Raw genomic sequence first — 27,628 nt, forward strand, 5'->3', positions numbered from 1 at the left:
TCTTCAGTCTAAGGAGCACAGAGGGCTTTTGTGTTAAGCTTCACAATGGACCTCTTAAACCAGTCATGCCAGTGGGAAAATTGGAGACCAGAGAATGATTGAAAGCCATTTACCCTCATCTACCACAGTATAAAATGCCTCCTTGAGTTGCCTCAGAGCTAGTTTACAGACAACCTGCAAAGGAGATATGGTGATCCTCTGACATTCAGCAGGCTAAAGGTGTTAGCTTCGTAAGGTGAGACACAATTTCTCTTTTACAGATTTGATCTTATCCCAAAATATGCTTAGTTTTTTTTAAATAAATTCTCAATTTTACTTTGCAGCATCTCACCATGGCTTCATTTGTTGCACTGTTACTGAGTTTACCTGTTGCACTGACATGCGCGCCACAAAAAGCAGGTAAAGACCAGATTTGTCAAAAGACTAAAATACACTTTCACTTTCTTATGAGACTCGTCCAGAACTGCTGCAAATTCCTAAAATTGAAAATGATCCTATTTATTTTTTTGGATGTTATGTCATTTCAATCCAAAATATTAAATAATTCAGGCTTGATTTTAAAAGTGAGAATTTTCTTTGTTGTGTCTTTCTTAAGTAGCTTAGTGTTGAAGTTAAAGTTAGACTAAAGTAAATTAAATAAATAAAACTCTTGTCAAAAAACTGAGAAAAAGCCATGTTTTTTTTAAGTTATGTTTTGATAGATGTACTTTTTAAGTGGAAAATTAGGTCATTACAAAAGTTGTTACCAAATGCCTGGACACATTTTAAGTCTGTTTGATTTGTATTCCAGACTATGTTGTAGTCTCCTGTTTTCCTAACGCCATCATCGCCAATGTGCCAGAGTGTCCTTATGGCTGGGAGATAGACCAGCTGTCCCTGGGCGGAGTGTGTTACACTGGAATACACAGCCCAGGGTACTACCGCTTCATCATACCAGACCTAACACCAAGAAACCATTCGTACTGCGGCACACAATCTGAGGTAAGGCACCTGCATAAGAAGAGAAGCAATGCTGACGATACGCTCATTCCGCACTTTTCCCGGTGTTCTTTTAATTCAGTATATGCCAGGCAAAGATGCCAAGTACATATTCTACAACTCCATCGTCTCCAATGATACTTCACTGACGGTCAGAAACCAGCCGGTCAACTACACCTTCAGCTGCGTGTACCGAGCAGCCTACCTGGTAAATAATGCAGTCTTCAGTCAGAGGTAAGCACCAGCTCAAGGCACCATGCAACCAAAACTACTCTCTGAAACATCTGTCCATGCTGACACAACGACTTGTAGTGTTTTTACTAAACCCTCTGCTTTTTCTAGAGTTGCTACAGTTTATGTCAACAATGGGAGTTTAGGGACTTTTAGATCACAGTTGTCTATGAACGTGTTCACGGTGAGTCACTCCAGTTTCTCTCCTGGACGACGCCTCTGTAATTCAAAGCAAACATTTCTTTCTGGAAACGCCTTTTTTGTGGGCATGAGTTTTTAAAAATTTTTCTTTCATTTAAAATGACTGCATGATGAAAAGGACACCAAAAATCCTGTATTTCGTAGAACTCTAAGTTCCTGTATGCTAAGGACGCTCCCTATGTGATTGACACCTCTGAGATTGGCTCTGAAGTTTTTATCGGTATTGAAGCAAAAGGTCTAAGTAATAGGTACACAAGCATTTTCTTTAATGATTAAACTTGAAATAAAATCTATATATAAATATATATATCCACAATGCCAAATGCTGAATCCAACCATATTTAAACCATCAGGTTCAAAGTTGTTATCAACAACTGCTGGGCGACTCCAACTCCTTACTCAACAGACAGAAAGAGGTGGAGTCTTATCATCAACAGGTGCCCACACATTTACCGTCTCTTCATAAGGATCCATTCCTTGAAGATATTTGTTTGTGCAACAACCTCTACGTTTTTTGTTTTCTACCAGCTGTCCTGCTGACTACACGGTGACCATTTTCGATAACGCCAAGGACAGCCGCTCCACGTTTAAGTTCAACTCCTTCCGCTTCCAGCGACTGGAGAAGGTGTCCACCGTGTGGCTTCACTGTGAGGTCCACATCTGTGATGCAGAGAGGCTGGTCTGTCAGCCTGTGAGTACATTACAAATATGTAATCACAAACATGAAATAACTTTAATAATCTTCCCCCTTTTGTAGTTGGAATACAAGCATATCTTCATCGACAAGTTTATTTGCATGGCACTTTTCGGCAACAGGGCCAATCAAAGTGATTCACATCATAAAAGCACAAAATTCAACGATTGAAATATTGCATTTAGAGTTTATTATGGTACAAAACAAACTCTAAACAGGTGGGGTTTCTTAGGCACCATGTAGATTAAGTGGAACTCATTGTTAACATTGTCTAAAGTTAATATTTTTGCTTTTCTCTGAAGAGTCCGTGCTCTAAGAGGTCCCTGTCGTCAGAAATAGAACCGAGTGGAGGGATCCTCACCACTGAGTTTCAGATTAAAGGTAATGTAAATCTTTTTATCTGATATTTCAGTAACTTATGTTTATATGACAGAATAACCCAACAGAAATAAAATAGCTATATTTTACACACTATTGTCTTGATTTCTTAACAGCCAGCGAGTCTTCTAATAATGGGCACACAACAGGTAAACACAGGGAGTAACAATACCTGGCTGAAATGTGTTTGAACAGTGATGTTCTGGTCTATGATTTTTTTTTTCAGTTTTAGAAAGAAACTTTTGAATTTCAACAAAGATTAATTGATGTATTTTACTTTTTTTGGCTTTGCATTATGTTTAAATATATTATAAAACTAGACTGAAAGGGGAAGAAATGTACTGGTAAACATGTTGTGAAAACTGTTCTTAGTTTGTAATAGATTTTTTTTTCTGTCTCTCTTCAGGCACCTCTCTTCTCATCCCACTTATGGTCATGGCAAACATTTTCTTCGATTTAGTAAATGCATCGAAAATGTAAAACAATAAATATCTTTTGAGTATACAAACCACCAGCACATGTTCAATCACAAAGCGAAGTGTCACCCCAAGACTCAGGGAGCGTATGAATACATTCCCCAGTTAAAGGACTGATCTGTATTTAGTATATCTAGAAAGGCTTAAAAAAACGCAAGTGTACCTTTATTTCCAATAAAGATCACTGAAAATGTTCAACTTTATTGTTGGTATTTCCTTGTTTCAGGTAAATAATTACAGTTCAGGCACAAGAATACAACCAAATCAAGAACATAAATGAGGTAGATAAACAGAAGTGCTGATGCATTAGAGAAAAACAAAATAAACATAATTCATTTTAGCCATAAAACGTTTAATCTAGAGGAGATAAATGTTTTGTTACGCATGTATTTCACAATATTATATCTTTCTGAGGTGTGTTTTCATGTTTTTTTTATTTCTGCAACATGAAACCAAACTGTCAAAACTTCACAAATGTTCAGGTCAGGACAGAACTTTCTGTCATTGATCAGATGATCGCTTCATTATCTGTACCTTTTAGTTGAGAATAAATAGAGGCTTTCTCTTTGTCACAGTGAGCATTCATTTTGAGAGTTGATTTTTGCTGTCGACTCAAAAATATCTGAATGTTTCTTATAGAAATATAAGAATCAGTATCATGAGTTGAAGTTAGGCTTGTACCCATATGACAATTTGAGTCTGTATCAATATCCGGTTGCTGCTACGGCCAATTTACAATAGTTACCGATATAATTTACATTTCACTAGCCTGTCGAAACTACGATAAATGACCACATCTTGGATGATACCTCTTATTTTTAGTTACACCCCACGATCCTGCACTGCATCACTATTACTGCCACATGTCCAAAACATACCACATGGCTAACCCCCTCCCAAAACTGAAACAGCAACAAGATAAGGAAACTTTTACTTATCAGACCAACATGAAAAAAAGACAACAGCACCTATAGCAATGTTGTTTGTGATACATTATGCTTCCCTTGTTAAAAAAAAACCCAGTAAATATCCGTCGACAAGAGCCTCAACTCTTTCTACTGTTGAATAAGTCATCAACTATATCGTCATTCTTGCAACAAGCACATGGAATAAAATCACTTCGTCAAACAGTGTGTGAGAAAGAGAACACCATCCTGCTGCTTCTTAGGTTTTTAACCTAAACATGCACTGTGGTCATCGATGATTTGAGTTGGATTAATTGGGACTTTGCAACTGCAGATCTCATCACTTCTTGTTTCTTTGGAAGGGAGAAAAAAACCCAAAAAGATAAAAGAGCAAAGCATTCAGGAGACTATGCATAGTGGGCAGATGTTGCTATGCAAAAAGTTTTACTCCATTTCAACATTTTTTTTTTTTTTTACAGTATTTCGGACTACCACCTCAAATTTCAGTGTTTATTGAAATACACTGAAATTTGTGGCTGTACTCCGACATGCTCTAGGATCTCGTGAGATAAACCAAACACATGCATTCGTAAAGCACTTTTTGATCTGACTCTGTGTCAGATTTCTCCACAACCTTATCTCGGACCTGTCAGCTGTGTTCCTCGGTCTTTGTAATGCTGATTATATATTGCTTTCTAATGGACCTCTGAGGCCTTCACAGGACAGCTGGATTTATACTAGGATTACATTAAACACATGTGGACTCTTATTTCCTAAAACAGCAACTTCTCAAGGGTATCAAACTAAAGTGGGTTGAATACAAACGCACACAACCCCTTGCAGATTTTTATATATAAAAGCTTAAACCGTCTATCCTCTCTTTCCACTTTACGGTTATGTGATACTTTGTGTTTATCACATAAAATCCCAGAAAATACATTGAAGTTTCTGGTTGGAATCTTTTTTAACAATTTATTGTTATTTTTTACAATTTAAGTTGAATTTGTGTCGTAAATTGAATCATTTAAAAAGAAAAACAATATGAGGGACTGTTTAATACTCAACATTTTTCTTTCAACCTACCTCCATTTGCACCTTGAGACTGTCACCCCGTAGTGAGCTGAGGGAACTCAGAGTAGGATTGAATCCAGCTTTGTTCAGCAGCCAATAGGTCTTCTGGACTCCCTTACCCTGACAGAAAATTGTATTCTGTTCATAAAGCAAGCAACGCACGCCTTTAAAAAAAATATAAAACACACAAAAATGTTGACAAGTCACCTTCATTTCGATGTCCCCTCTTTCTTTCAACTCAAAGGATCCAGCTTGAACAAGAATGTCAGCTGTGGACTGAGATATGTGAATCCTTAGTGCTGTGTGCAATAAAAGAATGGCTTGGGTTACTAAACCACCAATCAATGAATTAGTAACAGGAATACATCTGAATGTCATCAAATTAGAATTTATACTCACTAAAGAATAAATATCTGTAATATCAAACCAATAAGTTTGTCTAGAGTCACCAGGCCCTTTGAATTTTATTGTCTGGTAATAGAAATGTAAATTTTAGCTTATTAACATTGAGTGTATTCAGCATCTATGCGATAGGAAGATTACAGAGCAAGCAAATGGAAAGAGGTCAAGCTCTCAGACAAAATAGAGTAAATTCATTTCTATAAAGGATTTAAGCTTATAAGCCTGTAGAAGATAGTCAAGTTTACTTTTCATACATTCTTAAAATCTAGCAAATCTGGTGTTAAACATTTGTGCACTAACTTTTTTTGTTTGTACTGTTCGATTATTTTAAAGATAACACGGCACAAGCACGGTTTGACAAAAATCAAAGAGGCTCTGACAAAAAAAAACGAACAAAAATGCCATCAATCATTTGAGCTCTCTTTGTTCTGCCTTTTCCATCTGTACCACCGTTATTTTAGGTATAATAAAAGGATAAAAAGGGGAAAAAAAGTGCCTTTGTGTTTCTGACCACCAGGGGTTGCTGCAACCTTTGGATGCCCTTAATATTTTAAAATTTACAACGTTATGTTTGCACTAAGTAAAACACAAACCACTGACAGCATTTTAGTTTGAGTTGGGTAATGTAAAATAAAGATCCTGCTTGACATTGGATGACTTCTCTTTAAACTTTTATTAAGATCTTTTAAATGATAGCCCTACAAACAAACAAACAGGATCTTGGGTCTTGATATCAAGCTTCGAGTTGGAGTGAGTGTCAACAGCCTTTTATTAATTGAGAAATCTAGAAAGTTTGACTCTATTCATACTTTGTTGTAGTGGAATGTATTAATTATTGTCCAGCACGTGAATGTCTTATCTTATTCAATACATTTGAGGTATACAGTAAGCCTATGCCTTAATATCAATGCAATGTCAATCCTAAAATAATCTGTGTAGTTAAAGCATTTTATCTGGTGGTTTAAGAGTTCTAGTGTTTTTTGCAGAAGACTTTGCTTACGTAAGCTGTTGCTCTCCATGCGTGAGGCTGTGTTTACTGTATCGCCAAAGAGGCAGTAGCGAGGCATAGTGGTTCCCACCACTCCAGCAACCACTGGACCTACATGAACCAGACAAGCACAGTTGGACAGTTCCAGAAATGTTTGTGTGGAAATTGCTCATGTAATTTCACACCCGTTCTAAACCTCAGTCAAACATTTGCAATAATCAACTCAAACCAGTCGTGTTTTTGTGTTGAGATTCTTTCGAAATATTGACAAATGTCAAACAGTTGCAACAGTTACAGCACTAATGCAGACAAACACAACAGATGTTTTGCAAAAAAGTCTCATTTTCTTTTTATGAGTTTTTACCAGTAAAGATCAGAACGTAAGGATTGCTTATGCATCTCACCCATTTGTTCTGATCCCCCTAATTAAGACCCAGAGCAACCAGTTTCCTTCAGAAGTCATTTAATAAGTAAACACTGTCCACCTGTTTTTAATTTAATCCCAGTGCGAGTCAAAATGTTTAGTGAAGGTCTCTTGAGATTTGTTAGAGATCATTAGTTGTGGGGAAGTTCAAAAGCAGGGTTATAAAACACGCAAAGCTTTTTGTTGTCATAGAGACCATTGTTCCATACATTGTCCTGAAAAGAGTATAGCACAACGTCTGAGCTACCAACCAAACTCACTAATCGTGCAAGCAGAGTATTAATCAGGCTGAATGTAAATGCACAACACACATTTATTTTTATTTGCAAATATTGTTAGAAACTACGCGTTTTCACATAAAACATGTTGCAGTTTGTGATGGTAACATAAAAAAAAAAAATTGACAAGTGACAAAAAATAAAAAACAGAAAAAGGCAAAATGGAAGTGTTTCTGTTGATGCAGTCTCTTACCAGAGTGTATGCCAATGCGAATTGCAAGGATCTCATCTGGCTTGTGAGGGATTCTGAAGACCTGAATGGCGCCCAGGAAGTGCAGAGCCATCATGGATATCTCCAAAGCATGCTTGGTGCCACTGCTGATAGGAAGGCCACTTGCTACCATGTAAGCATCGCCGATGGTTTCCACCTGATAAAATCGCACAGGTGATAGTTGGTGCAACAAAGATTTTGAAACACATGCTTAGCTAAGCTAAATGTTTGTTCCAAATGTACTTCTTCTTCTTGATTTTTATTGGCAGTTGGAAAACAACTGACTACCGCCACCAACCTGTAAGGAGTGTGGACCACATGACATAAATAAATAAATAAAAATTTGATCCTATTATGCAAATTACACTGTTTAAAGAAAAAATATATATAATGTTACATAGCCGTATTACTATGATTCTTAACTAACTTGTTTGTCTGAATCTGGTAATTTCTGCAATGCTAAATAACATGTCCGATTGTCTCACAGTTCCCACACTCACATTTCCCTGTCTGATGGTTCCCTATTAAAAATAATGTGCTATTCAGTCTAGTGTGCCCAATTCTGAGTCATGAAATAATTGTCTCTTCTCTTCTGTTCCTTTCTGTTCTTCTCATTTCTCCAATTTTCCTTTGGATTTTATAAACAACATTTTATTTCTTCCACCCGTAACAGTTGCCAACTCTGTCATTTTTTTTGTTTTGTTTTGTTTTGTTTTATTATACCCTTGACTTCTGCCTAACATTAATTAACCTAACATTAATATCAACCAATACCCGGTCAATTTTATTACTGGAAATGAAATCCTGTTTTGTAGTTTTACAGGACATGTCATCAAACAGGCTGTAGCATGAACTTAAGCTAAGTGAATGCTACCAGCAAAGCAGAACCAGCAAAAAGTTACTAGTTTCACGGTCAAGAAACTGGATGCTATGCTAAGCTAACTAGCTGTTGGAGACCAACAACTATTCAGCTCTTTTGTCGCATAGTGAATGGTTCTTACTTTGTAGACATCGTACATCTTGATGATGTCGTCAAACAGGCTGTAGAGCTCGTTGAGGAAAGTTACCACCTCCATTGCGGAGCTGGAGGAACACATGGAGGTGAAGCCCACAATATCTGAGAAGAAGATGGTCACCATATCGTAGCTTTGTGGCTCCACTGACTTCCCTGCCATCAGCTGGTCTGCAATGTATCTAATGACAAAGAAACATGGTAAGGCTAAGAGTAGGAAAAAAAGTTAATGCAAAAGGATTTTTAGGATTTTATGTGATACTTTGGTAACATGCTGGAGAGAAGCTTGTCTGCTCTGGCTTTCTCTGCTGTTAGCTGGTTGGTCCGCTCCTCCACTACTTCCTCAAGATGATTTGCATACTTCTCCAACTTGTCCACCATGTTGTCGAGGATATTCGCATGACTACGAAAGATAAAATGTTGATTATCTGCTTTCTCATTACAAAACTTTTTTTATTTATTTTTTGGAATGTCATTCTCATGTTAATGTGGATGTTGCCTATATTTGGACACAAAGATGCTAAAGGTTTAAATGTATCTCTAGCATTTTGAAGGTTTTGCGTCAAAACTGACTGGTATTCAGTACTTTAATAATTTAAAGTAATTCTATCAGAAACCTAACCCCTGAGTATGATGCTGTTTGTTTATGAATGGTGTCCAAAGGTTTATGTTTGAGCTCACTGGACTAAAATGCATTCTTTTACAATGTTCAGGAAGTTTTACTCATATCGTGATGTTTTAATTTCTATCAAGTTCTGTATTTACAAATGGTTGATTTAATCCTTATGACTGTAAACAGATTTTCAATTATAAAACCTGTTCTACTATTCATCCTGAAAAGGGATAAACACTGTTTATCCTGGAAACGGATAAATAGTAGAACAGATACTGAAAGGGGTCATACTTGTGCAACCACAGATTTATTCATTTCCTAATTGAAATGTACAGCCAACATGTCACCATAAATGTCAAATAATTCTGAAATTACCTTTTTTATATGACAAACACCTGCTATTGGTGTGTAAACTTTCTATATATTCTGTCTGTATCAGTTATTATCAAACTGTACAATGGATTTTGCTGAACAAAAAAAAAAAATGTGGCAAACATACCTCTCCGGACTTATGTCCTTCAGTCTCCTGCGTACAGACCCAAAAGGTGGCCGGTGGTCAGGGTTTTCGCTCCAACAGGCTTTGAGCAAGGCATTGACCTTGTCATCACACAGCTGCTCGCACAGCACTGGTCTGAGAGGTTCCCCTTGGAAAGGCGTCCGCAACTGCATTATGATTTCTTGGAATATGCAGAAATAATAATAATTTAAAAAAAAAGAATAATTCAAATTTTTTTGTAGTTTCAGATTACCCTTCAATATCCTACAAAATACAAGTTTATTGTCTCAGTAATTTCTAAATAAGGTGCAAAATTTGGTGATAAAAGTGGGCTCCCTGAAGGACAAACAGGTGACTAAAATTACACCATGACATAAGCTCAGAAAAGTGGATTCTTCATAATGCCCCACCTTTGAGTTGCTTTTCCACAACAGGACGATTTTCCAGTAAATTGTTTAATGTCAGCTATATTGCGCAAAGAAAGAAAAAAAAATAACCTTTTGGGTCCAGGTTGATGTCTTGGTACGGACCTCCTTTAGAGTTATACATGAGCTCCCACATAATGATCGAAAAGCTGTAGACGTCTCCTTTGGGTGTCCCATTACATGGAAGTCCGAATTGTCTCAGGAGCTCGGGGGCTGTCCAGTACAGATCTGAGACAAACTCATATATCCTCATGTGCAACATTATGCTCCATCATATCATACATTTGATTTCAGGTCAGCTTTACCTTCATAATCAGGATTTTCCATTGGACCAAGATTGTGTTTTCCTCCATATTTAAACTCCCATAATCCAAAACCAGAGAGCTTGATTTGTAGTCTGCTGTCCACCAGACATGTACTGGGCTTCAGATTTCCATGAAATTTAAGGGTGCTGTTGTGAATGAAGTCCATTCCCTGAATTACAAACACATTTCAATAGTAAAAAAACTGAATAACAAAATAGATTTTTTTTTCATGACAAAGATGTAAGTACCGCTCGGCATTAGCAATATAATACAAAGCTTGCAGCACTTTAGAACCTTCAATAATAAACATACTTACGTTGACAATGTCATATGCAAATGAAAGCTTGAACATCCATTCCAAATCAACATCTGAAGACCCAAAAATATCCTTTAGAAACAGAATAAAATTATGTTGGAGGATTTTCTTTATTTTGCTTATAAACTTGGCGTGACATGAAGAAATAGAGATTTTCTACTTGCCTTGAGGCTGCCTTTCTTGCAGTACTGAATGACCTGACAGATGTTCGGTGGCTCAATGCACACGCCAAAGAACTGGACCAGGTTTTCATGTTTCATTTCCTTCATCTATCTTAAAATATTTAAGATGGTTAGGCACACAGTAGCTGTAATTTTGTAGTTTTCTAACATTTTTTTTTAAAGAAGACAGATATGTATACTTAACTACTTTCCTGTTTGTAAATGTAAAATTGTGACATATGTAAAGAATTGCTTAATACAAATTTCTCAGTTTATTAGTTGATTTCAAATCAATTCACCTATTTAGTCTTAATGCACAGTACAATATATATATATATATATATATATATATATATATATATATATATATATATATATATATATATATATATATATATATATATATATATATAAAAAATCCAAAAGAGCATGAGGAACTTTACCAGATTGAATTCTGCAATCACTGAAGGCTTCTGGAAATTACAGTTTATGGGGTTCTTGATATACTTGATGGCCACTTGATTTCCCTGTGTTAACACGAAGACGTTATCTCAACAGAAAGACACATACTCCCTTTTTGTGAGATTAAGTAACCTGGGAAAAATCTCTCATAAAATTTCCAAAGTCATTTTGTTTGTAAGAAGCAATCGCTAAGCCAGTTTGTTCAGGAATTACTCAACTTAAGTGGATGATTTTTGCTCATCGTAGTCAAATAGTTATGCACTTTCCAATGCGCATTTATTTTTCCGACAGAAGAAAGTTTCACCTGGTAGAGGCCTATGGTTGTGTAGATGTGCTCTCTGCCAGTTTTGTCCCTCAGGTCATAACTATGGCTGGAGAATGTGCTCTGACAGCTGCTGCTCCCGCTGTGACTCCCTGTAGAGCTCTGAGATACTCCCTGGTTTCCCTGGTGGGAGATACGACAGAAAATGGGCAAAAGTAGACAAGTAAACAAACTGGAAACTGAACAAGAATCAAGGAGACATTCCATCTTTTTTGATTTTTTAACTATTTGAGCGCTCGCACTGAGGGCTCCCTGATGATGGTGATGTCGCCGTAGTTGATTATCCACCAGCTGGAGTCATCCAGCCTCGTCTGGAGCCGGAACTTTTGAAGCATGAGGACCCCAATCCACAAAACTGCCACTACACCGATGAGGGGGAAGGTCACAAGGACAGCCAGCAGGGCAATTTCTGTGTCTCAGGAAAATCATCACAGTAAATAATCTGTACTAGAAAGATTTGATGTACTTATTTATTATTCTTTTATACGTAAATTGCACTTTACCATTGGTCAGCCACTCGCAGAGCTCGTCATTAAAACCACATTCAGGGATGTCGGACGGTGGCTTTCCTTTTGGCCAAATAACAGAAGCAAACATAGATGTCGGTCTGCATGAGATGAAATGATTCTGTTACGGAGACTGAAATGATATTGATTATTGCCTGATTCGTAAACGTATCAACACCTTACGAGTTTTCACTTTTCGTCATGTCACAACTCCTAATGTCGATGTGTTTTCTTTAAATCATGTGCCAATAATTTCATTTTGTTTGTTTGTTTGTTTGTTTGTTGGTTTTTTTACCTGACACTTTTGGTTTGACTTTCAAAATTTAGGATGGGTACAAACACGTTGCCGCCTTCTACACGCTGCAAGTCATAAATAGAATAGTCCATACATCTCTCCCCCTCTTCATCAAAGTGAACCAGTCCAGAGGCTCCTGCAAATAAAAAAGAAGCCATCCCACAGTATTTGTGTTAGATTATGTTACTATTACTTGTTCTGCTTTCTTTCCACAGATTATGAGTATTTGCTCCCAAGAGTTGAAGAGTTTAGCGACCATTAAAAATCCTGTGAAAGACTGCAGACATTCAGCAGACAGTTATTACCACACCAGGAGGGGAAATCCACTAAAGGCTATTGCAAAAGAAGCTGGCTGAATAGTTGTGAAACAAAACCTTTGGTAAAACAACGTAATGAAACACCGGGGTTTGTGATTGTGAGCAGGATTTATAGTTACCGTGAAATCGAATTTTATCTCTGATTTTCAGTTTCTCCAGAAGCTGCCGGCCGTCATGAGGATCTTTCCCTTCTTTTAGAACCTCCTTCAGTCCTATCACATACAGAAGTACTGCATCGTGGAGATAGGCTGAGTAGGGGCTCACCTGAAATTCATTAAAAAGAAATAAATAAAATACCGTCACATTTGATTGGTCGCATTATCCATTAGATTTTTTGCTAACTCCGTTTATGGCGCACATCACTTTCAGACGTCAGGTTACTCCAAAAAGGATGTCCTCTGAGTCTTTGAAAAACCTGTTTGAAGAAATCGTAGTACTCGTATCCTTCATAGGACTTCTGACCGATAATGAATGTCATGTCAAAAGCTTTTGTTCCATCCTGGTTTACTCTGCTGCTCAGGGCAGTTTTCCACCAGTTATCCTGTTCGGGAGAAAACAGTAAGAAACACAGAACATGAGTTGGACAGGGGATCTCATTTACTTTTATTAATACTACACCGATATTTATTAGTGGCATTAAAATACTTCATAACTTCGGAAACAATGTGGACAACATGTTACCCCTATCAGTCTGTCTTGGATTAGATTAAGTCTGAGCTGCTGTCACTGAGCCAGGTTCTGCTGGAGGTTTCTTCCTGTTAAAGGAAAGCTCTCCTCCGAATTTATGCTGCACGCATGCTGGGTATGATGGATGTCTGGAGTGTTAAAAATCTGACTAAGTACTGTAGCTGCATGTTCTTTTCTGAAATAAAAAGTAAGATGGTGCAATCGGTTGGTTTTCCTTGGATAGCGAACGTCTCTTGTGTTTTGTTGCTTTAAAAACTAATATCACATAGATACATATAAACAAGATCAAAGAGAGCTTGCCTATATGTATCTATTTTTGGATGTGAATTGGATTTTTGAATTCGTTTGACTTGTTAGTTGTTGCCGTACAAACAAACTGAATTAAATAAAAGTGATATAGCTTTGATGGACAGTCGAACATGACGTTACTGCAGTGGGTGAATAGATAAAATGCAGAAAAAAACACAACGTTCCTGTCTATCTGACTTGCATGATAAACTGAACTTAGAGGTTCCTTCCACCGTTTCTCTTTTACCCGGTGATATTTTCAAACAAGGTCAGGGAAGTCTGCCTCTCTTTGCTGCGCAGCCTTCTCTGCTGTCTGTGTGGCTGAATATATGGCCGACTGTTGATTTGTTTTCCTTCACTGACCTCAAAATGCTGCATCAAGAAGAACACGTAGTCACCATTCATCAGACCCTGACGCTCAGCCTCCAGCAGCAGAGCCATGGCGTCCTCTCTGTTTGTTAGCACCACAATAACTAGAGAACAGATTTTGAAAAGTTTTATTGTAGAGGAACAACAACAAATGTAGAGCTATATTTAATAATAAGGGTAGAATGAAATTGTAATCGACATGACGGTCAGAAGTTTACGTCCACTCATCACGGATGTGATTATTTTAGGTCCATTTGAACTCGTTATTTTTCCATGGTGGATTAATTATCCAACATTTGTCCCAGTTGTTTGTGTCAGTGAATGTAGGAGCACAAGTTTGAATATGTTCTCTTTTTTTTTTTTTTTTTACTGTAACACTGTAGCAATTATTCATACTGACTCAAGTATGTTAATACAACCATGTTCATATTTTGACAAATGTCTCTAGCAGATATATATGAATGGTTGCCATAAACAAGCTTCTGGAAGAGTTTTGATTCCGTCTTCGTATCAGAAATGGCAGGGTTGATTTAGGTGGTTGGTTTCCTGCCGGCTTTTAAACATGGAGTCAGGTTTGCTATTAACTGGAAACAGCTGCTCAGAGAGAAACTAGTTTCTCGGGAACTGAGAGGGCTCATGGTGGTACAGTTGGCAGCACTGTGGCCTTGCAGCAACAAGGACCTGGGTTTGAATCCCAGCGTAGGAGTTTGCATGTTCTCTAAATGCATGTATGGATGGACTTTCTTCAGGTACTTTGGTTTCCTCCCACAGTCCAAAAACATAATTAATTGGTTGATTAAATAGCCTTTACGGAAAAGTGTGTGCATGCATGGTTGTGTGTCAGTTCAAGTTTGTGAAAATCCACACGTGATTACGGTTGTGCATGTTTCGGTGAACACCTCCCCTTACCTCTGGCGACTGTCGAGATGTACTTGATGTTCTGATAAAGGAGATCAGGATCACTGGTGTCAAACTTCAGTTCTGCAGTCAATTTGAAATGCGTTCTGAGGGGATTCTCCACCGTTTTCCACAAAGCGTCCACTTTGTCCCAGGTGTTGGTCTTCAACCCCCCTCCAATCATCGCCACGTGACTCCACCCGAAGAACTCCAGGGTCTTCACCAGAACCTCTGAGCTCCGTTTAAAAGGAGGCGTGATTTTTATATACGAGTCATACATCTCGCCGTCCTCCAGTTTGGAAGACTGGCCCACGTAGCCGAACATGGGGATGTGCCATGTTGACGCGATGAGACCGGTGACCTGAAACGTTCAAAGCTTAATTAATTCATCGCAGCAGGTCGAGAAATTCTGCAATTAATATACAATTGTGATGAATTATTATTTTCTAATGTTGTGCTAAATCCTTCCTTAGGCTGAAGGATGTCAATCAAAATCAAGATTTTATTCAATTAATTCTTACATGTACTTAGATCTTTTTTTGAAGTCCAGTATTAATGTTACATTGGATGTAAAACCTGCCTAAGTAAATAGAGAAACCATGTTTTTTTATTTTTAATTCGCACTAACACTGCTGTTCCTGTGTCCAAGCATTGCTGAAAGATGATTAGCATTTTTCAATTAATGTTTCTTAATATTTTATGGACAGAGCTTAACAGGAAAAAGTAATCCCACCAAAAAATAGGATTCAATTAATTTATCAATTAAGGATACGTTTAATATATTGATTTTGTTTATTGTTTGAGGAAAATGCAATAAATAATTGGTGTTTTAGAGTATTATTATGCACACTTTACATTTAAATATTCTGTATTTATTGATGCAAATCACATCATTAGATCTAGTGAATTTTACATCCATTTGAATTTATAAAATATAAAGAATAAGACATCATTATCATCTCTGCAATTTACTTAACCCAATAAACACTTTAGTATGTAAAAATATATTTTTAGAAACATCTACTGGGGTTTGATTTTATAGGTAACATTAGGGGGAAAAAATAAGGTCACACCTGCAGAATGACCCACATATAGTTTGTTTCTCTTCCCATCTAACTTAACAAGAATGCATGAAAAAATATTAAAGAAAATATCTAAAAATAAGCTGAAGTCAATAAACAGAAGCTTTGTTTTTAGATTAAGTCGATCCCTCAGAATGCAAAACATGTTTCTGAGACCTAAACATGTTTAAACCACTTAAACACATTTCGTCCACTTTTACAGAAAACATCTCACGCTACAAACCTAACATGAATTCATTCCTTGTAAACCCACAAAGAAAATGGGTGTAAATATGATCCGAACCGTACCTCTGCCTCCTCAGGACACGCCGGACCAAACAGAGCCGTCACGTTTTCCCTCCACACTTGGTGGATGAATCCTCCCAGAGACTCCTTGGGATTGCAGTCGGTGTCCTTGTACACAAAATCCAGGCTGTAGTTGCCCAGGAAGGAGGGGTTGTTGTTCACCTTCTCCACGGCTATCTGTATGGCCGAGCCCAGCCGGCGAGCACTGAAGGGGAAGGACACGTTCCAGGGAGCCTGGAAGGCAATGAGCAGCTTGTGATTTGGAGTACCATTGCTGCTGCTGCTGCTGTTATGGATGATCATGGCGGCAGCGGTTGTAAAAAGTGTGAGGTGGAGCAACAATACGTGGCTCATGCTGGAGAAAACGAGTACCTGCTCTCATCCTGTTAGTTTCTGGACGAACAAGGCTTAAATACTCAACTACCTTGGTGATGCTGGACAGTTGGGTAGGGAGGAGAAAATGTAAATAGGTGGAGGAGAGTAGGAGGTACAGAACTCAGGACAGTATGTTTTTGTTGAGAAAAGGTCTTGCACTGATTGGTCAGAGAGAGACGTTGCTGTAGAAAGGTGTGATGGATGGAAAATGCGTGAAAATCTGAAAGGAGCAATGAGAAGATGGATGGAATACAGGTGCATCTCAGTAGATTAGAATATAATTTTAAATTAATTCATGTCAGTAAGTCCATCTAAAATGTGGATATTTTAACCTTTGACCTTAATGGAAAGTCAAGTGGAAGGATAAAGCGCATTTTTAAAACAGTACACAAGCAGTAGTTATAACCCATGGTCCTTTCTTCTTTATTTATTGTACATAATTTTATGATTTTCTGTTTTTTGGGTTTTCAGTTGCTGTAAGCCATAATTATGACAACATACCAAATTAGACATGAAATATGTTATTTTGTGTGCAAAGTGATGTCTGAGTTTCACTTTTTAAACAAACTTTTCTGATTATTTCACTTTTGAATAATACTGAGCCACACATTTGCATTGAAAGGACTGATAATTTGAAAAAAAGAAAAGAAAAAAGAAATGTGATAAAGACAGGAACTCTTGAGATAAATAGAACCAGGAGGTGCAGAAGGATTAAGTTGGATGTTAGTGTGACTCAAACAAGTCCTGTTCTTCCCCAGGTTTGGCAAGAGCAACTAGTCTAACGTTTCTGTTTCTGGACTACCGAGGGAAAAATCCATGCATGCAGTGGGAAATCAGGGAAACTCCATGTAAAATCCGTTTGGGAATCCAGAAACAGCTGCTGCACTTTTGCAACTTTTTATAATGTTAGTAGTCTTTGTTCTACACAGGAAACATTACTTCAATGAGTCAGGAAACAGAGATGTCCTTAGAAGTATTGTTTATGCACAGTTTCTGCTAAACAACTAACATGCATGCCCTATAAACTTAGGCGAATTGTCTGTTATGTTTTAAACAAAGAAGGGCTACATAGTGGAAATAATCATCCCTGCATCCCCAAAGTAAGAGTGGTGTTTCTTTAACCTTTCGTCTTTTGTTATGCAAATAGTGTCTGACTGTAGGTTTATTTGAAACCATGTTTGTTTTTTTCCTTTGAATGTCTTTCAGAATTGAATGCAGTTAATTTAATTTTTGAGATTCTTTTCAGGCTTTGCACAGATCGTCCCATTAATAACAGTTATTCTGCCTCATTTCTCACATCCCAAATCAGTTTTATTCCAAGATGATTAGTTTTACCTCTTCAAATATCACTGAAAGACATTTAAAGGACTTAATGTTCAGATTATGGCTTAACAACCGGAGGTCACACCAAAGGTGCCGGGATTTTATCTTTAGCTTTCCCCTACTCCCATTAATCAAATCGGAGAGGCCATCGTTGTCTTATAGGACAAACTTCAATTCCAAGCTAAAGGATACACAAAAATGAATAAAAGCTACAAGGGACATATTTATGAAGGATTGTGAACAGATAACCCAAAAAACACTCTCAATAAGTAAATACAGCTAACAAGGTGAGAGTTGTTGCAGGTCTCCTGGGTGTGTTATCTGCAGAGAGCAGAGGTGGCAGGTTGAGCCTTGGCCGGTGCTGAGGAGCGTCACACCTGTGTGCAGTTTGAGGCGCTAATGACTTCAGGCTGTACATCTGTGGTGTTGCTGTCTTCGGCTGTTTGTTCCTCAGGAGATCCCTGCTCAGCCTGATCCCAATCTGCTGCTGCTGCTAATTCTTATTCCACCAGGTAACGTCCCTTAATCAAGATTCTCGTGTCATTTGACTCTCAAGAGAAACCAACTTTTAAAAAAAAAAAACACAGAGGATCAGCACTGTGCACCTGCTTTGCTAAATTAGTACACAGGTCAGATGTTTATTAATTTACCCCCTAGCTTTTTTTATTGCTGTTATAATATTGAGCTTTAGTACTGACTAATTTGAACTGCTTCAGATTTTTTTTACCCTCATGTTTGTTCTGTGGTTGCAGTCCAGTAAAGTTTGGATGGTATTTTTTTTTACTTTAATTCATGGGTCTCCAGCTATAGTCTCTGCTCTAAACACAGCTTACTCAAAGGTGCAACTACCTCATCTGCAGGTTGGTAATGACCCATCATTTGATTCAGGTGTGTTGAACCAGGGACAAAGCCAAAAGGTGCAGGATACCGGCCCTTGAAGCTTGACTTTGGACTCTGCCGCTCTAGTCTTAATTGCAGATGTGCTCTTTCACCTTTCAGATAACCGTCTGATTGATATCTGCAGACGATGGTTTGCTTAAGTGATCTTGAACATTAATGGGAATTATTATAAAGCTGAGCATCTCAGTAAATGTGGTTGCATGTTCCCTCGTGGTTGTGAATCATGACATGGATTTGTTCCTAAATGTATGTTTGTCTTTTCTGTATTTTAAATATTTGTTTTTTGAACATGCCAACTTTCAGATAAGCACACTGACCTTTCATCAGGTGCAACACCTTGATATATATATTTTTCCCCTCTCTGTCATTGCCACTGATAACATGTTTTATCTTTCTGATTGAAATCAGAAGAGTTGGGTGGCAAGAACCCTCTGAAGTATCTTAATCTATTGCACAACTTTAATACTGTGACCTACAAACCAAGAATGTCGATGGCTGTGTTGTCTTTTATCAGTGGAAGTAATATGCTGGCCAAAGTTCAAAGATCCTAAGTTGGCCTATGAACCGTTTTATTAGCTCTTGTCCTTGATGCGTTTCCTTCCTAGAGCAGAGGAACAGGATCTGTATACTTGCCACACACCTGAGACGGCTAGCAGCAGGTAAGCAATACATCCAAGATTATGTCTGAGCTCATTATAAAGGCTTTTGCATTTATCAGACTATCTTTTTTTTTTTTGTTTCTTTACCTAATTTGTCGAGTATAAAAATGACTGTCACGTGATTAGGGTACCGTCACTCTGATCTCTTGGATCACAAGAAAATGTTGAGTTTGGAACTTAATTACTGTTTGCACTGATGGAGAATGGTATAAAGACATTGGAATCTGTGTTTCTCCAACTCAAGAACGGTAAAAGGTTTTTAAAGAGATAATAACTTTGATAAAATGGACATAAAACAACTGTCAAACTGTCACCGTTTATGCAAAGTAAAAGCCTCATCCAACAATTGATGTTGGCCTTCATAAATAAGAAAAAAAAAAGACAAATGGTGTGTTGGTGCAAATTAACAAGAAAAAAATGTGTAGTGAAGCAAGCTTCTCCTTCCACTGTACTCATAGGTAAGGTGCACATTACAATGCATGCAAGATGCTTTGACTAGGCATGGTTTGTACAGCAAACCAGCAATGTGTTGCTTTCCTCATTAGAAATGCATGCAAACCATGCCTAGTCAAACCATCTTGCATGCATTGTAATGTGCTGTGCACCTTACTTATGAGAAACGGTTGTAAGATTTATGCTAACTTTGATCTGGAGTTATTGAAGAAACTCTTTGGTGGATGGTGGGTTCAAAAAGTGTGTACGCCCCTGCTAATTTCTACTTTTCTGCTGAATGGCTGGAATTCAAGAAATGTCTGTTGATGGAGCTGTTTTTTTTTTTTCTTTTTGTGGGATGGATTTTTACAGTGAAATTTCTTTTGCTAGGTTCTCTATCATGGTACAGTGGAGGTGGCTGTGAATTGGGGACTAGATATGTATATGTGCAAGTATGCATCCAAAATCAATACAGTGGAAGAATATTGGCGTTTTGCAATTAAGAGCTGAATCTGACAGCAAATCCTGTGGGCTCACCTAAAGAGGTCTGTGGACAACAGATGTTTTGAAGAACTTTGGCGAGGCACAATGGAGAAGTTGAGATTTGGGCTGCAGAATATTGAATCATTAAAGTAATTAAGGGGGAGAGGGATTATATCTATGCCATCAGGTAGCTATCCATTTTTCAGAAGTAGTGTGTGGGACTAAAAAGGGTTTGGCATCAAGAAAACCTGGCAGTGTACTTGCCCTGTGTAAATTTTGTGTTGCCAGGTTAGATATGTCACAAGTCTTGACATTTTGATAAAACTCCCCATTTGTTCTGATTTCCCGTCCCAGCTGACCCAGAATCATGGACGCCATCTTCCAGTTGCTGTTCTCACCTCTTCCGACCTCAGTGGTTATCTCCCTGATTGCGGTCGGCGTTGCGACCCTGTTTTACCTCAACGCCCGGCCCAATCCGGTCCGCAGCCCAGCCGACCTCAACCGCCAGACTCTGGGTGTCAAGGTGAGCTCTGCAGAAAGCTTTTGCTCAAGTTTTATAAATTCATAGTCTGAGGAGGCATGGTAATGACCTGGCACTTCTCTTAGGCACCTGTAAACTTTTTTTTTTTTTCTCCCCCCTTCTTTTGAGCACACTAACTTTTTTTTTTTCTATTTTTTTTTTTATTTTTTTATTTTTTTCCAGGATGGTGCAAGAAAAACGGCCATGTTGGAGGACAACAACAACCTGATGTCATATCGCTACAATGATGCAAAAACCCTGTATGAGGTCTTTCAAAGGGGCACCAAGGTTTCAGGTATTGAAATTGTTTAAAACCTTGTAAAATCAGCTTAGATTTTGTATCATAAGCCAAAAGAAGTTTTAAAATGAGTACATTTGTTTGATTACAAATCAGAATGAAGTTTCAAGCTAGTTTAAACTGGAACTAATAAAGACAAACCAAATGATTCCTTTTGTTGTCATATGATCTGTCATAAAAAAGCTGCTGTATAGTTAAAGTTCAGTCAAACCACTGGTGCAGGACATGACATCAGAATAATTTTATTTTCCAGGTAACGGACCATGTCTGGGCTACAGAAAGCCTGGGAAGCCTTACCAGTGGCTAAAGTACAAACAGGTACAGAATAGAGTGGCAATGATTTAGAAACATTATGGTTAAATGGTACAGGTAATGTGTGAAATCACTGTTCTGGACCTTTCTGGGTAAAAAAAATAAATAAAAAATGTATCCCTTCAGCACTGTAGCATGAGTGTAGAGATGAGGCCACAGATGATGAGGAAATAAAATGTGTTGAATGAACTTTTTCTTAAAATTTATTTTAAGGAGAGATCTTTAACTTTTCATACAATAGTTGTATTTTTGAAGTTTAAAGTAGAACTTTGTTTCAGGCTGCCTAAACCTGGCCTCACTTTCTCTGTCATACTCTTCCAAGAGTTTTTAAAACTACTTTTTTTTTAATATGCTGTTTTACTCTTAATCTTTTTTTTTCTTTCTTTTTAAACAAGTATTTGAAAAATTGATGGTGTTTTCTCTCCAATCTGACTTTCTTTTCTCTGAAGGTGTCTGACAGGGCACAGTATCTGGGGTCAGGACTCCTTCACAAAGGTTTGAAGCCCAATTCTGAAACATTCATCGGCATCTTTGCTCAGAACAGACCTGAGGTAAATGGAGGCTTAAGAGGTTTTTGTTCTTTTGTATGAGCATCTTTTAACCTCTGCTGTCTCTTCACTAAATCAACTTGCAGTGGATTATTGGTGAGATGGCGTGTTACACGTACTCCATGGTAGTGGTCCCCCTGTACGACACTCTGGGTCCTGAGGCTCTCGTCTTCATTATCAACCAAGGTAATTGGAGCTTTACTTTGCTCTCTCATGCTGCTAATTGCAGAAACAACAAGACGTCCAGTAACTGTGTTCCCATAGGAGTCTGTCAAGTGACTTTTAATCTCATTTACACGACTTTGTAAATTTGCTGATGGAAAGTTTGATTATAAGGGCAAATTGAATATATTCTGCCTTGAAGTTTAAAAAAAAAAAGCGGATCCTACAACCCATTTCTAAAAAAAAATTATATATACGTGAATTTTTTTTTATTTCCTATAAGCTGGAATCTCTACGGTGCTCTGTGACAACCAGAAGAAAGCAGAAGCGCTGCTTCTGAACCAGGAAAAAGGCCAAACTCCAGTTCTCAAAACTGTTGTGCTCATGGACTCATTCAGCCCCGAGTTGATCGAGCGAGGAAAGAAGTGTGGTGTGGACATCGTGTCCATGGAGGACTTGGAGGTAATGATGCACTCCAAACACCGAACCAAGATAAATGTAAACTTAGAAAAATCAGTAAGTAAACATGTTTTGTTTTCTGGCGACTCCAGGCACTGGGAAAAAATAACCTTCAAAAGCCAGTAGTAAGTTATTAATGCTTCTAGATTTTATTTTTATTTATTTTTTTATGCAATAATATGCTGCTGATCCTGAGATGCTGATTTCATGTTCCAACAGCTGCCGAAGCCAGAGGATCTCAGCGTTGTCTGCTTCACCAGCGGCACTACAGGTGATCATCTGTGGTTTTCAGGATATTCAGATTGGTGGAAAACATGTTACTCTGGCCTGATTTTCATGTTTAGAATTATTTCAAATATAACTGCTTTAGTGCTGATTTTTTTTTTTTCCCCCCCTTTCAAAAGGAAACCCAAAAGGGGCCATGTTGACGCATGAGAATGTGGTTGCTGATGCTGCAGGTGTCCTCAAAACCTTTGAGGTACATGAGACTAAAACTGGACCTTTACTAAAAAATGTTTTTATGCCTTTTTCATCCAGTAAATCATACCTTTTATTCAGTCTTCCTTAGTCCCAACTCCTGAGGATGTCACCATTTCCTTTCTGCCTTTAGCACACATGTTTGAGAGGATTGTACAGGTAAGAAAAAAAAAAAGGTCTTACTGCGATCCAGTGTTTGCTCAGAACAGCTGAGGGTGTCTTGCATCTGTTTTCTGAAACGTTTCAGACGGTGATCTATGGTGCTGGGGCCAAGGTGGGGTTCTTCCAGGGGGACATTCGGCTGCTGCCAGACGACATGAAAACTCTGCAGCCCACGGTTTTCCCAGTGGTGCCTAGACTCCTCAATCGAATCTATGACAAAGTGGGTAAACAAGATGTTTGTTTTTTATTTTTTCCTTAACCATATTAAACTTTTGCTACAGTAGTTTGGCTTTTTTTTTTTTAAAAAAAGTAAATCTTTATTATAACCAGGTTCAGAGTGGAGCTACTTCTCCCTTTAAGAAATGGCTGCTGAACTTTGCAGCAGACAGGAAGTACGCTGAGGTGAAGGATGGCATTGTCAGGAAAAACAGCATATGGGACAAACTCATTTTCCACAAAGTCCAGGTAACTTAATTTTTACTGAATCATTTGTAACCTTTTGTAGTTCTGATGTAATGAACATTTTTTGCACACTTTTTTTTATTTTTTTTATTTTATTTATTTTTTTATTGTATATTTGGTTGAAACGACCAAATCTTGGTTTACAAGAGTCTGCGTTGGGGTCTCACCCAGTGGAACTTGCTTGGAAAACTATTAAAGGAAGGATTCCAGGAGGCATCCTGAGCCAAACCACCTTAACGGACTTGCGTAGAAGAGCTGTAGCTTTACTGTACATCAACTGCTTGTTTCCAAAATCTTGTTCTTGTGTTTTTAGGCTTTGTTTTTGCTCCTTTTTTGACCATAAAACTTTGTAATAGTAGTTGCATTACATTAGATGAGGCCCCGATCTATACATCCATCAGCTTTGTGCTCCATTCATGAGCAAAGTCCTGGAACAGTTTCTTTTCTTTCGGTTAAGGCTTTTATCTAAAACTTCTCTACCAGAGATTTTTAGAGGTATCAAACCATTTATTCCATCTCAGTTGGATTATTGTAAATCTCTTGTGTTCTTATTTTTATGTTGGTATTGACCAAACTTGTTTCTTGATGGCTTCAGTTAGTTCAAAATCTTGACTGCTATGTTTCTCCATTTTTGAACTTTTTCACAAGTTGTATATTCCTTTAACTTTACCATTAAATAATTGGGAACTCTAGAGCTACGCCTGGCGTACCTGTCAGTTTTCCTGCAACTTTCTGTACTCTAGAAAAGTTCCCAGTGATCTTTTTAGATGTTAAACTGTCAATCCTGAGACACAGTTGATTGGTTATTCACTTCATATATATATTTTTTCCTATTGGTTTAATTTTGTATATTTCTTTTATGCAAGGAGATTTGCTCAGTAGCAATTTTTTGTTCTGTTTTGTAATGTGCTTTTAAAAGTACATTTTATGGTGGTTCTAAATGTTCTCATCCCTAACTCAGGAGTCTCTGGGGGGCCGTGTGAGGATGATGGTGACTGGCGCTGCACCCATATCACCATCTGTTCTCAGCTTCCTCAGGGCTGCTCTAGGCTGCCAGGTAATAAACCTTTAATCCTCTGTAAACAGAATCTTGATTAGATTTAGGCTTTCCCTGCATACACAAATGCCTCATTCTCTGTTAAATGAGACTGCTTTTTTTTTTTTTTGACTACTCTGAAACATTTTGTTTTTGTTGGTCCTCTTTATGGAACCACTACTTTTTTGTGACCAATAACCACAAAGTTTGTTTTACTACAAGTGTATAAGAACCGAGATTTGCAACAAATCAGTCTTATTTGTTTGGTCTCGTGACATGTCTACAATACACATGCAAGTTTCTTTTTTACATTTGAATTGACTGTCAACATGCTGCATTCATTTACTATAGAAGCATAAATAAACAATGTTACAGAAAATCAAACATTTTACATCAAAATATGCCACCCTCTCTGAGTCGGCTCCTCTGTAGATTCACTTTAAAACATTTGTAAATAAATCCTGAGGGTTTGAAGTATTTTAGTCTCAAAGGAGCTTGCCGTAAATGAACACAGATGCAGTAATGTTGGTGTTTAGGAGGAACAATTGCACAACCCTGATGCTGGTTCCTGTTGAGATGTTTGTACTGCTCTCTGGGTCTCGCAGATCTTTGAAGGATACGGTCAGACAGAGTGCGCAGCTGCCTGCACCTTCACCTTACCAGGAGATGCCACTGCTGGTACGTAGCTAAGCAAACTGTAACGGCAGCGAAACCTCTTTGGGTTTACGACAGATTTGTTTAAACAGGAAACATTTTACTTGTAAAGTTAACAAATGCTACACATTTGATCAGGGGAGAAATGCTAAGTGGAATCCAAAAGGAAAAACGAGCCTAATCCCCATTTATTAATTCAGGTCATGTTGGTGTGCCTCTGCCTTGCAATTTTGTGAAGTTGGTTGATGTGGAAGAGATGAACTACTTTGCTTCAAACGGTGAAGGAGAGGTTGGTTAATCTGAAATCTGTTTATATCTGAGGATATTAAAGTCTTGCACCAGAAGGAGACTGAATTAAATCAGTTTGGAGAGATTCTTGTGTAGGAGAATCTCTCCCAAAAATGAAGGTTGTATCCCTAATTTTCACATAAGACTAATGGAAAATGAGTATTACTTAAAGCCTTATGTTTCATTGAGGGTGACTGTCTTAAATTTAAAATGTAAAAACGCAACAAATTGTTTAAACATAACGGCATTTTATTTTTGTCTTGTGATTTTTATTTTTTATATAGGTGTGCATTAAGGGCACAAATGTATTTAAGGGCTACTTGAAAGACCCAGAAAAGACTGCAGAGGCCTTGGACAAGGATGGCTGGCTTCACACTGGTGATATTGGTAAATGGCTTCCGGTAAGATGCACTCATTCTTTTCACTCGTTTTGTGAAAAAAAAAGGCTATAATTGGCTTAACATTCCCCACAAACTGAATGCAGATTTCCAAATACTGTTCTCTTAAAAATCACAAACTTTTGTGTATTCTAGTGAAATTTTGTGATTAGACAAAGTGAAGCATAATCGTATGAAAGGAAAATTATGCACGGCTGTTATGGCCTGGCTCAAAGGCCACGACAGATTTCCAAAAGTAACCTCTTGTTTTATTTGTAAAATTGTCACTGAGTTATGAAGCTCTCCAAGTTCTAATAAATAGTTTTGCTTTGTGGGTTTTGCAACAGAATGGAGTCTTGAAGATTATTGACCGTAAAAAGAACATCTTCAAGCTGGCTCAGGGAGAGTACATCGCCCCGGAGAAGATCGAGAATGTGTATGTCCGCTGCAGCCCTGTGGCCCAAGTGTTTGTGCATGGAGACAGTCTGCAGGTAACTTGATCCCACCTCCCCAACCCCCACCTCTCTACCTTTCCAGCTGCTTAATCATAACAATTAATGTCTTTGTTTCTTTTTTTCTTTTTTTTTTTCCTATCCGTGTAGTCGAGTCTGGTTGCCATTGTGGTACCTGATGCTGATGTCCTGCCAGGTTTTGCAAAAAGTCTTGGCATCCAAGGCTCCATTGAAGAACTCTGCAAGAACACAGTAGGTTTCCTGTAATGTGTAAGTTTAGTCTCTCCAGTGTTTTGGACAAATGTCCAAAGTCAAGAATCTGCAGGAAATGTGATCATTAACACTAAAAGCTGCCAGTTGGAGAAGTTGGCATGCTGTACAACTCGGAGTACATGTCTGCAAATTACATTTACTGGAAGCGGAGGAGCGGTGTGGACTGAGACGTGTTTAACTGATTCAAATTGTGCTTTATTTATTCTCAGGAAGTTAAAAAGGCCATAATCACAGATATGACCAAACTAGGAAGAGAAGCAGGTCTGAAGTCATTTGAGCAGGTAAAGCATTTTTGTCCCAGCAGATTCTATGTTTGAGCTGTCACCACTCGAGTATTTTGTCATACCTCATAAAGCTGAAAAGTTTAACTGCTTTAGTTTAGAAACTCATCTGGTTATTGGATTCAAAGGAGCTTAATCATATTTACCTTTCTCTTTCTTCTCTGCTGCAGGTGAAAGACGTGCATCTCCACCCTGAGCTCTTCACCATCGAGAACGGCCTGCTGACTCCCACCCTGAAGGCGAAGAGGGCTGAGCTCAAAGAGCTGTTCCAGCCACAAATTGACAAACTTTATGCTGACATCCAATAAATTAACCCTAAGAAACAGAAAATGGTCTTCATGTTTTACAGCAACATTCCATTCAGTCACCAATGAATAGCACCAGATAAAGTAGATCAAACCTTAAGGCAATTTGCAAAACTGATTCTGATTACCTACATGGCTTTCATACGGTTTTAAATGCAGGGGAATTCCAGCTTGGTCTTGCATTCAGGTTCTTGTTGGTAAAATGTTTGAATCAGACGGATACAGTTGTTTTGTACACAGGCTCCAAACTTGTTTTTGTTGTACCTCATTTTTTTAAGGTGAACTTCAAATGTCTGGATTTTATATGGAGCCTTG

The 27,628-nt window shown here is 38.0% G+C and overlaps 3 protein-coding genes across 4 annotated transcripts; 2 read left to right on the forward strand and 1 right to left on the reverse strand.

Annotated features, from left to right (window-relative positions):
* Position 1: 1 nt before the first annotated feature.
* tectb (tectorin beta) lies at positions 2-3,161 on the forward strand. Of its 2 annotated transcripts, none has more exons than XM_081600311.1 (11): positions 2-235; positions 324-399; positions 791-981; positions 1,061-1,212; positions 1,291-1,393; positions 1,555-1,658; positions 1,764-1,847; positions 1,939-2,101; positions 2,407-2,485; positions 2,599-2,631; positions 2,889-3,161. In XM_081600311.1, the coding sequence occupies exons 2-11, from the start codon at positions 333-335 to the stop codon at positions 2,960-2,962; spliced, it is 1,050 nt and encodes a 349-aa protein (XP_081456437.1). In that variant the 5' UTR covers positions 2-235; positions 324-332; the 3' UTR covers positions 2,963-3,161. The 2 variants fall into 2 exon arrangements, with proteins under 2 accessions (XP_081456437.1, XP_081456438.1); XM_081600312.1 differs by having other exon boundaries at positions 8-235; positions 1,321-1,393.
* On the reverse strand, positions 3,140-17,956 carry gucy2g (guanylate cyclase 2g). The gene is made up of 22 exons (XM_081600309.1): positions 16,079-17,956; positions 14,721-15,069; positions 13,806-13,915; positions 12,826-13,008; positions 12,587-12,731; positions 12,151-12,286; positions 11,853-11,956; positions 11,592-11,758; positions 11,332-11,472; positions 11,009-11,092; positions 10,569-10,673; positions 10,405-10,476; positions 10,089-10,257; positions 9,856-10,011; positions 9,362-9,539; positions 8,512-8,652; positions 8,239-8,431; positions 7,220-7,394; positions 6,337-6,435; positions 5,142-5,233; positions 4,947-5,054; positions 3,140-4,216 (listed from the first exon to the last, which is right to left on the reverse strand). Exons 1-22 carry the CDS (start codon positions 16,427-16,429, stop codon positions 4,136-4,138), a joined length of 3,339 nt encoding a protein of 1,112 aa, XP_081456435.1. The 5' UTR covers positions 16,430-17,956; the 3' UTR covers positions 3,140-4,135.
* Positions 17,957-18,143: 187 nt separating this feature from the next.
* acsl5 (acyl-CoA synthetase long chain family member 5) lies at positions 18,144-27,338 on the forward strand. The gene is made up of 22 exons (XM_081600310.1): positions 18,144-18,285; positions 19,279-19,332; positions 20,602-20,770; positions 20,951-21,062; positions 21,319-21,383; positions 21,827-21,928; positions 22,012-22,111; positions 22,371-22,549; positions 22,639-22,671; positions 22,766-22,817; positions 22,951-23,024; positions 23,105-23,182; positions 23,271-23,405; positions 23,516-23,650; positions 24,609-24,704; positions 25,289-25,361; positions 25,538-25,626; positions 25,910-26,026; positions 26,350-26,493; positions 26,605-26,706; positions 26,937-27,008; positions 27,179-27,338. Exons 3-22 carry the CDS (start codon positions 20,615-20,617, stop codon positions 27,314-27,316), a joined length of 2,052 nt encoding a protein of 683 aa, XP_081456436.1. The 5' UTR covers positions 18,144-18,285; positions 19,279-19,332; positions 20,602-20,614; the 3' UTR covers positions 27,317-27,338.
* The last annotated feature ends 290 nt before the right edge of the window (positions 27,339-27,628 follow it).

This window comes from Poecilia reticulata, chromosome 19 (assembly GCF_904066995.2).
Source record: "Poecilia reticulata chromosome 19, P_reticulata-male-v2, whole genome shotgun sequence".
Lineage (NCBI taxonomy): Eukaryota > Metazoa > Chordata > Actinopteri > Cyprinodontiformes > Poeciliidae > Poecilia > Poecilia reticulata.

What these genes read in the sequence shown, in the direction of transcription:
- acsl5 (XM_081600310.1), top strand. Translation starts at nt 20,615, where the DNA reads ATGGACGCCATCTTCCAGTTGCTGTTCTCACCTCTTCCGACCTCAGTG. An exon ending in AGTGGCTAAAGTACAAACAG is followed by an intron (nt 21,384 to 21,826) that starts GTACAGAATAGA and finishes TTTTCTCTGAAG; the next exon opens with GTGTCTGACAGGGCACAGTA. An exon ending in CGTCTTCATTATCAACCAAG is followed by an intron (nt 22,112 to 22,370) that starts GTAATTGGAGCT and finishes ATTTCCTATAAG; the next exon opens with CTGGAATCTCTACGGTGCTC.
- tectb (XM_081600311.1), top strand. Translation starts at nt 333, where the DNA reads ATGGCTTCATTTGTTGCACTGTTACTGAGTTTACCTGTTGCACTGACA. An exon ending in ATGCGCGCCACAAAAAGCAG is followed by an intron (nt 400 to 790) that starts GTAAAGACCAGA and finishes TTTGTATTCCAG; the next exon opens with ACTATGTTGTAGTCTCCTGT. An exon ending in ACTGCGGCACACAATCTGAG is followed by an intron (nt 982 to 1,060) that starts GTAAGGCACCTG and finishes CTTTTAATTCAG; the next exon opens with TATATGCCAGGCAAAGATGC.
- gucy2g (XM_081600309.1), bottom strand. Translation starts at nt 16,429, where the DNA reads ATGAGCCACGTATTGTTGCTCCACCTCACACTTTTTACAACCGCTGCC. An exon ending in CAACCATAGGCCTCTACCAG is followed by an intron (nt 11,093 to 11,331) that starts GTGAAACTTTCT and finishes GTGTTAACACAG; the next exon opens with GGAAATCAAGTGGCCATCAA. An exon ending in GTCTCAAGGTGCAAATGGAG is followed by an intron (nt 4,217 to 4,946) that starts GTAGGTTGAAAG and finishes TCCCTTCCAAAG; the next exon opens with AAACAAGAAGTGATGAGATC.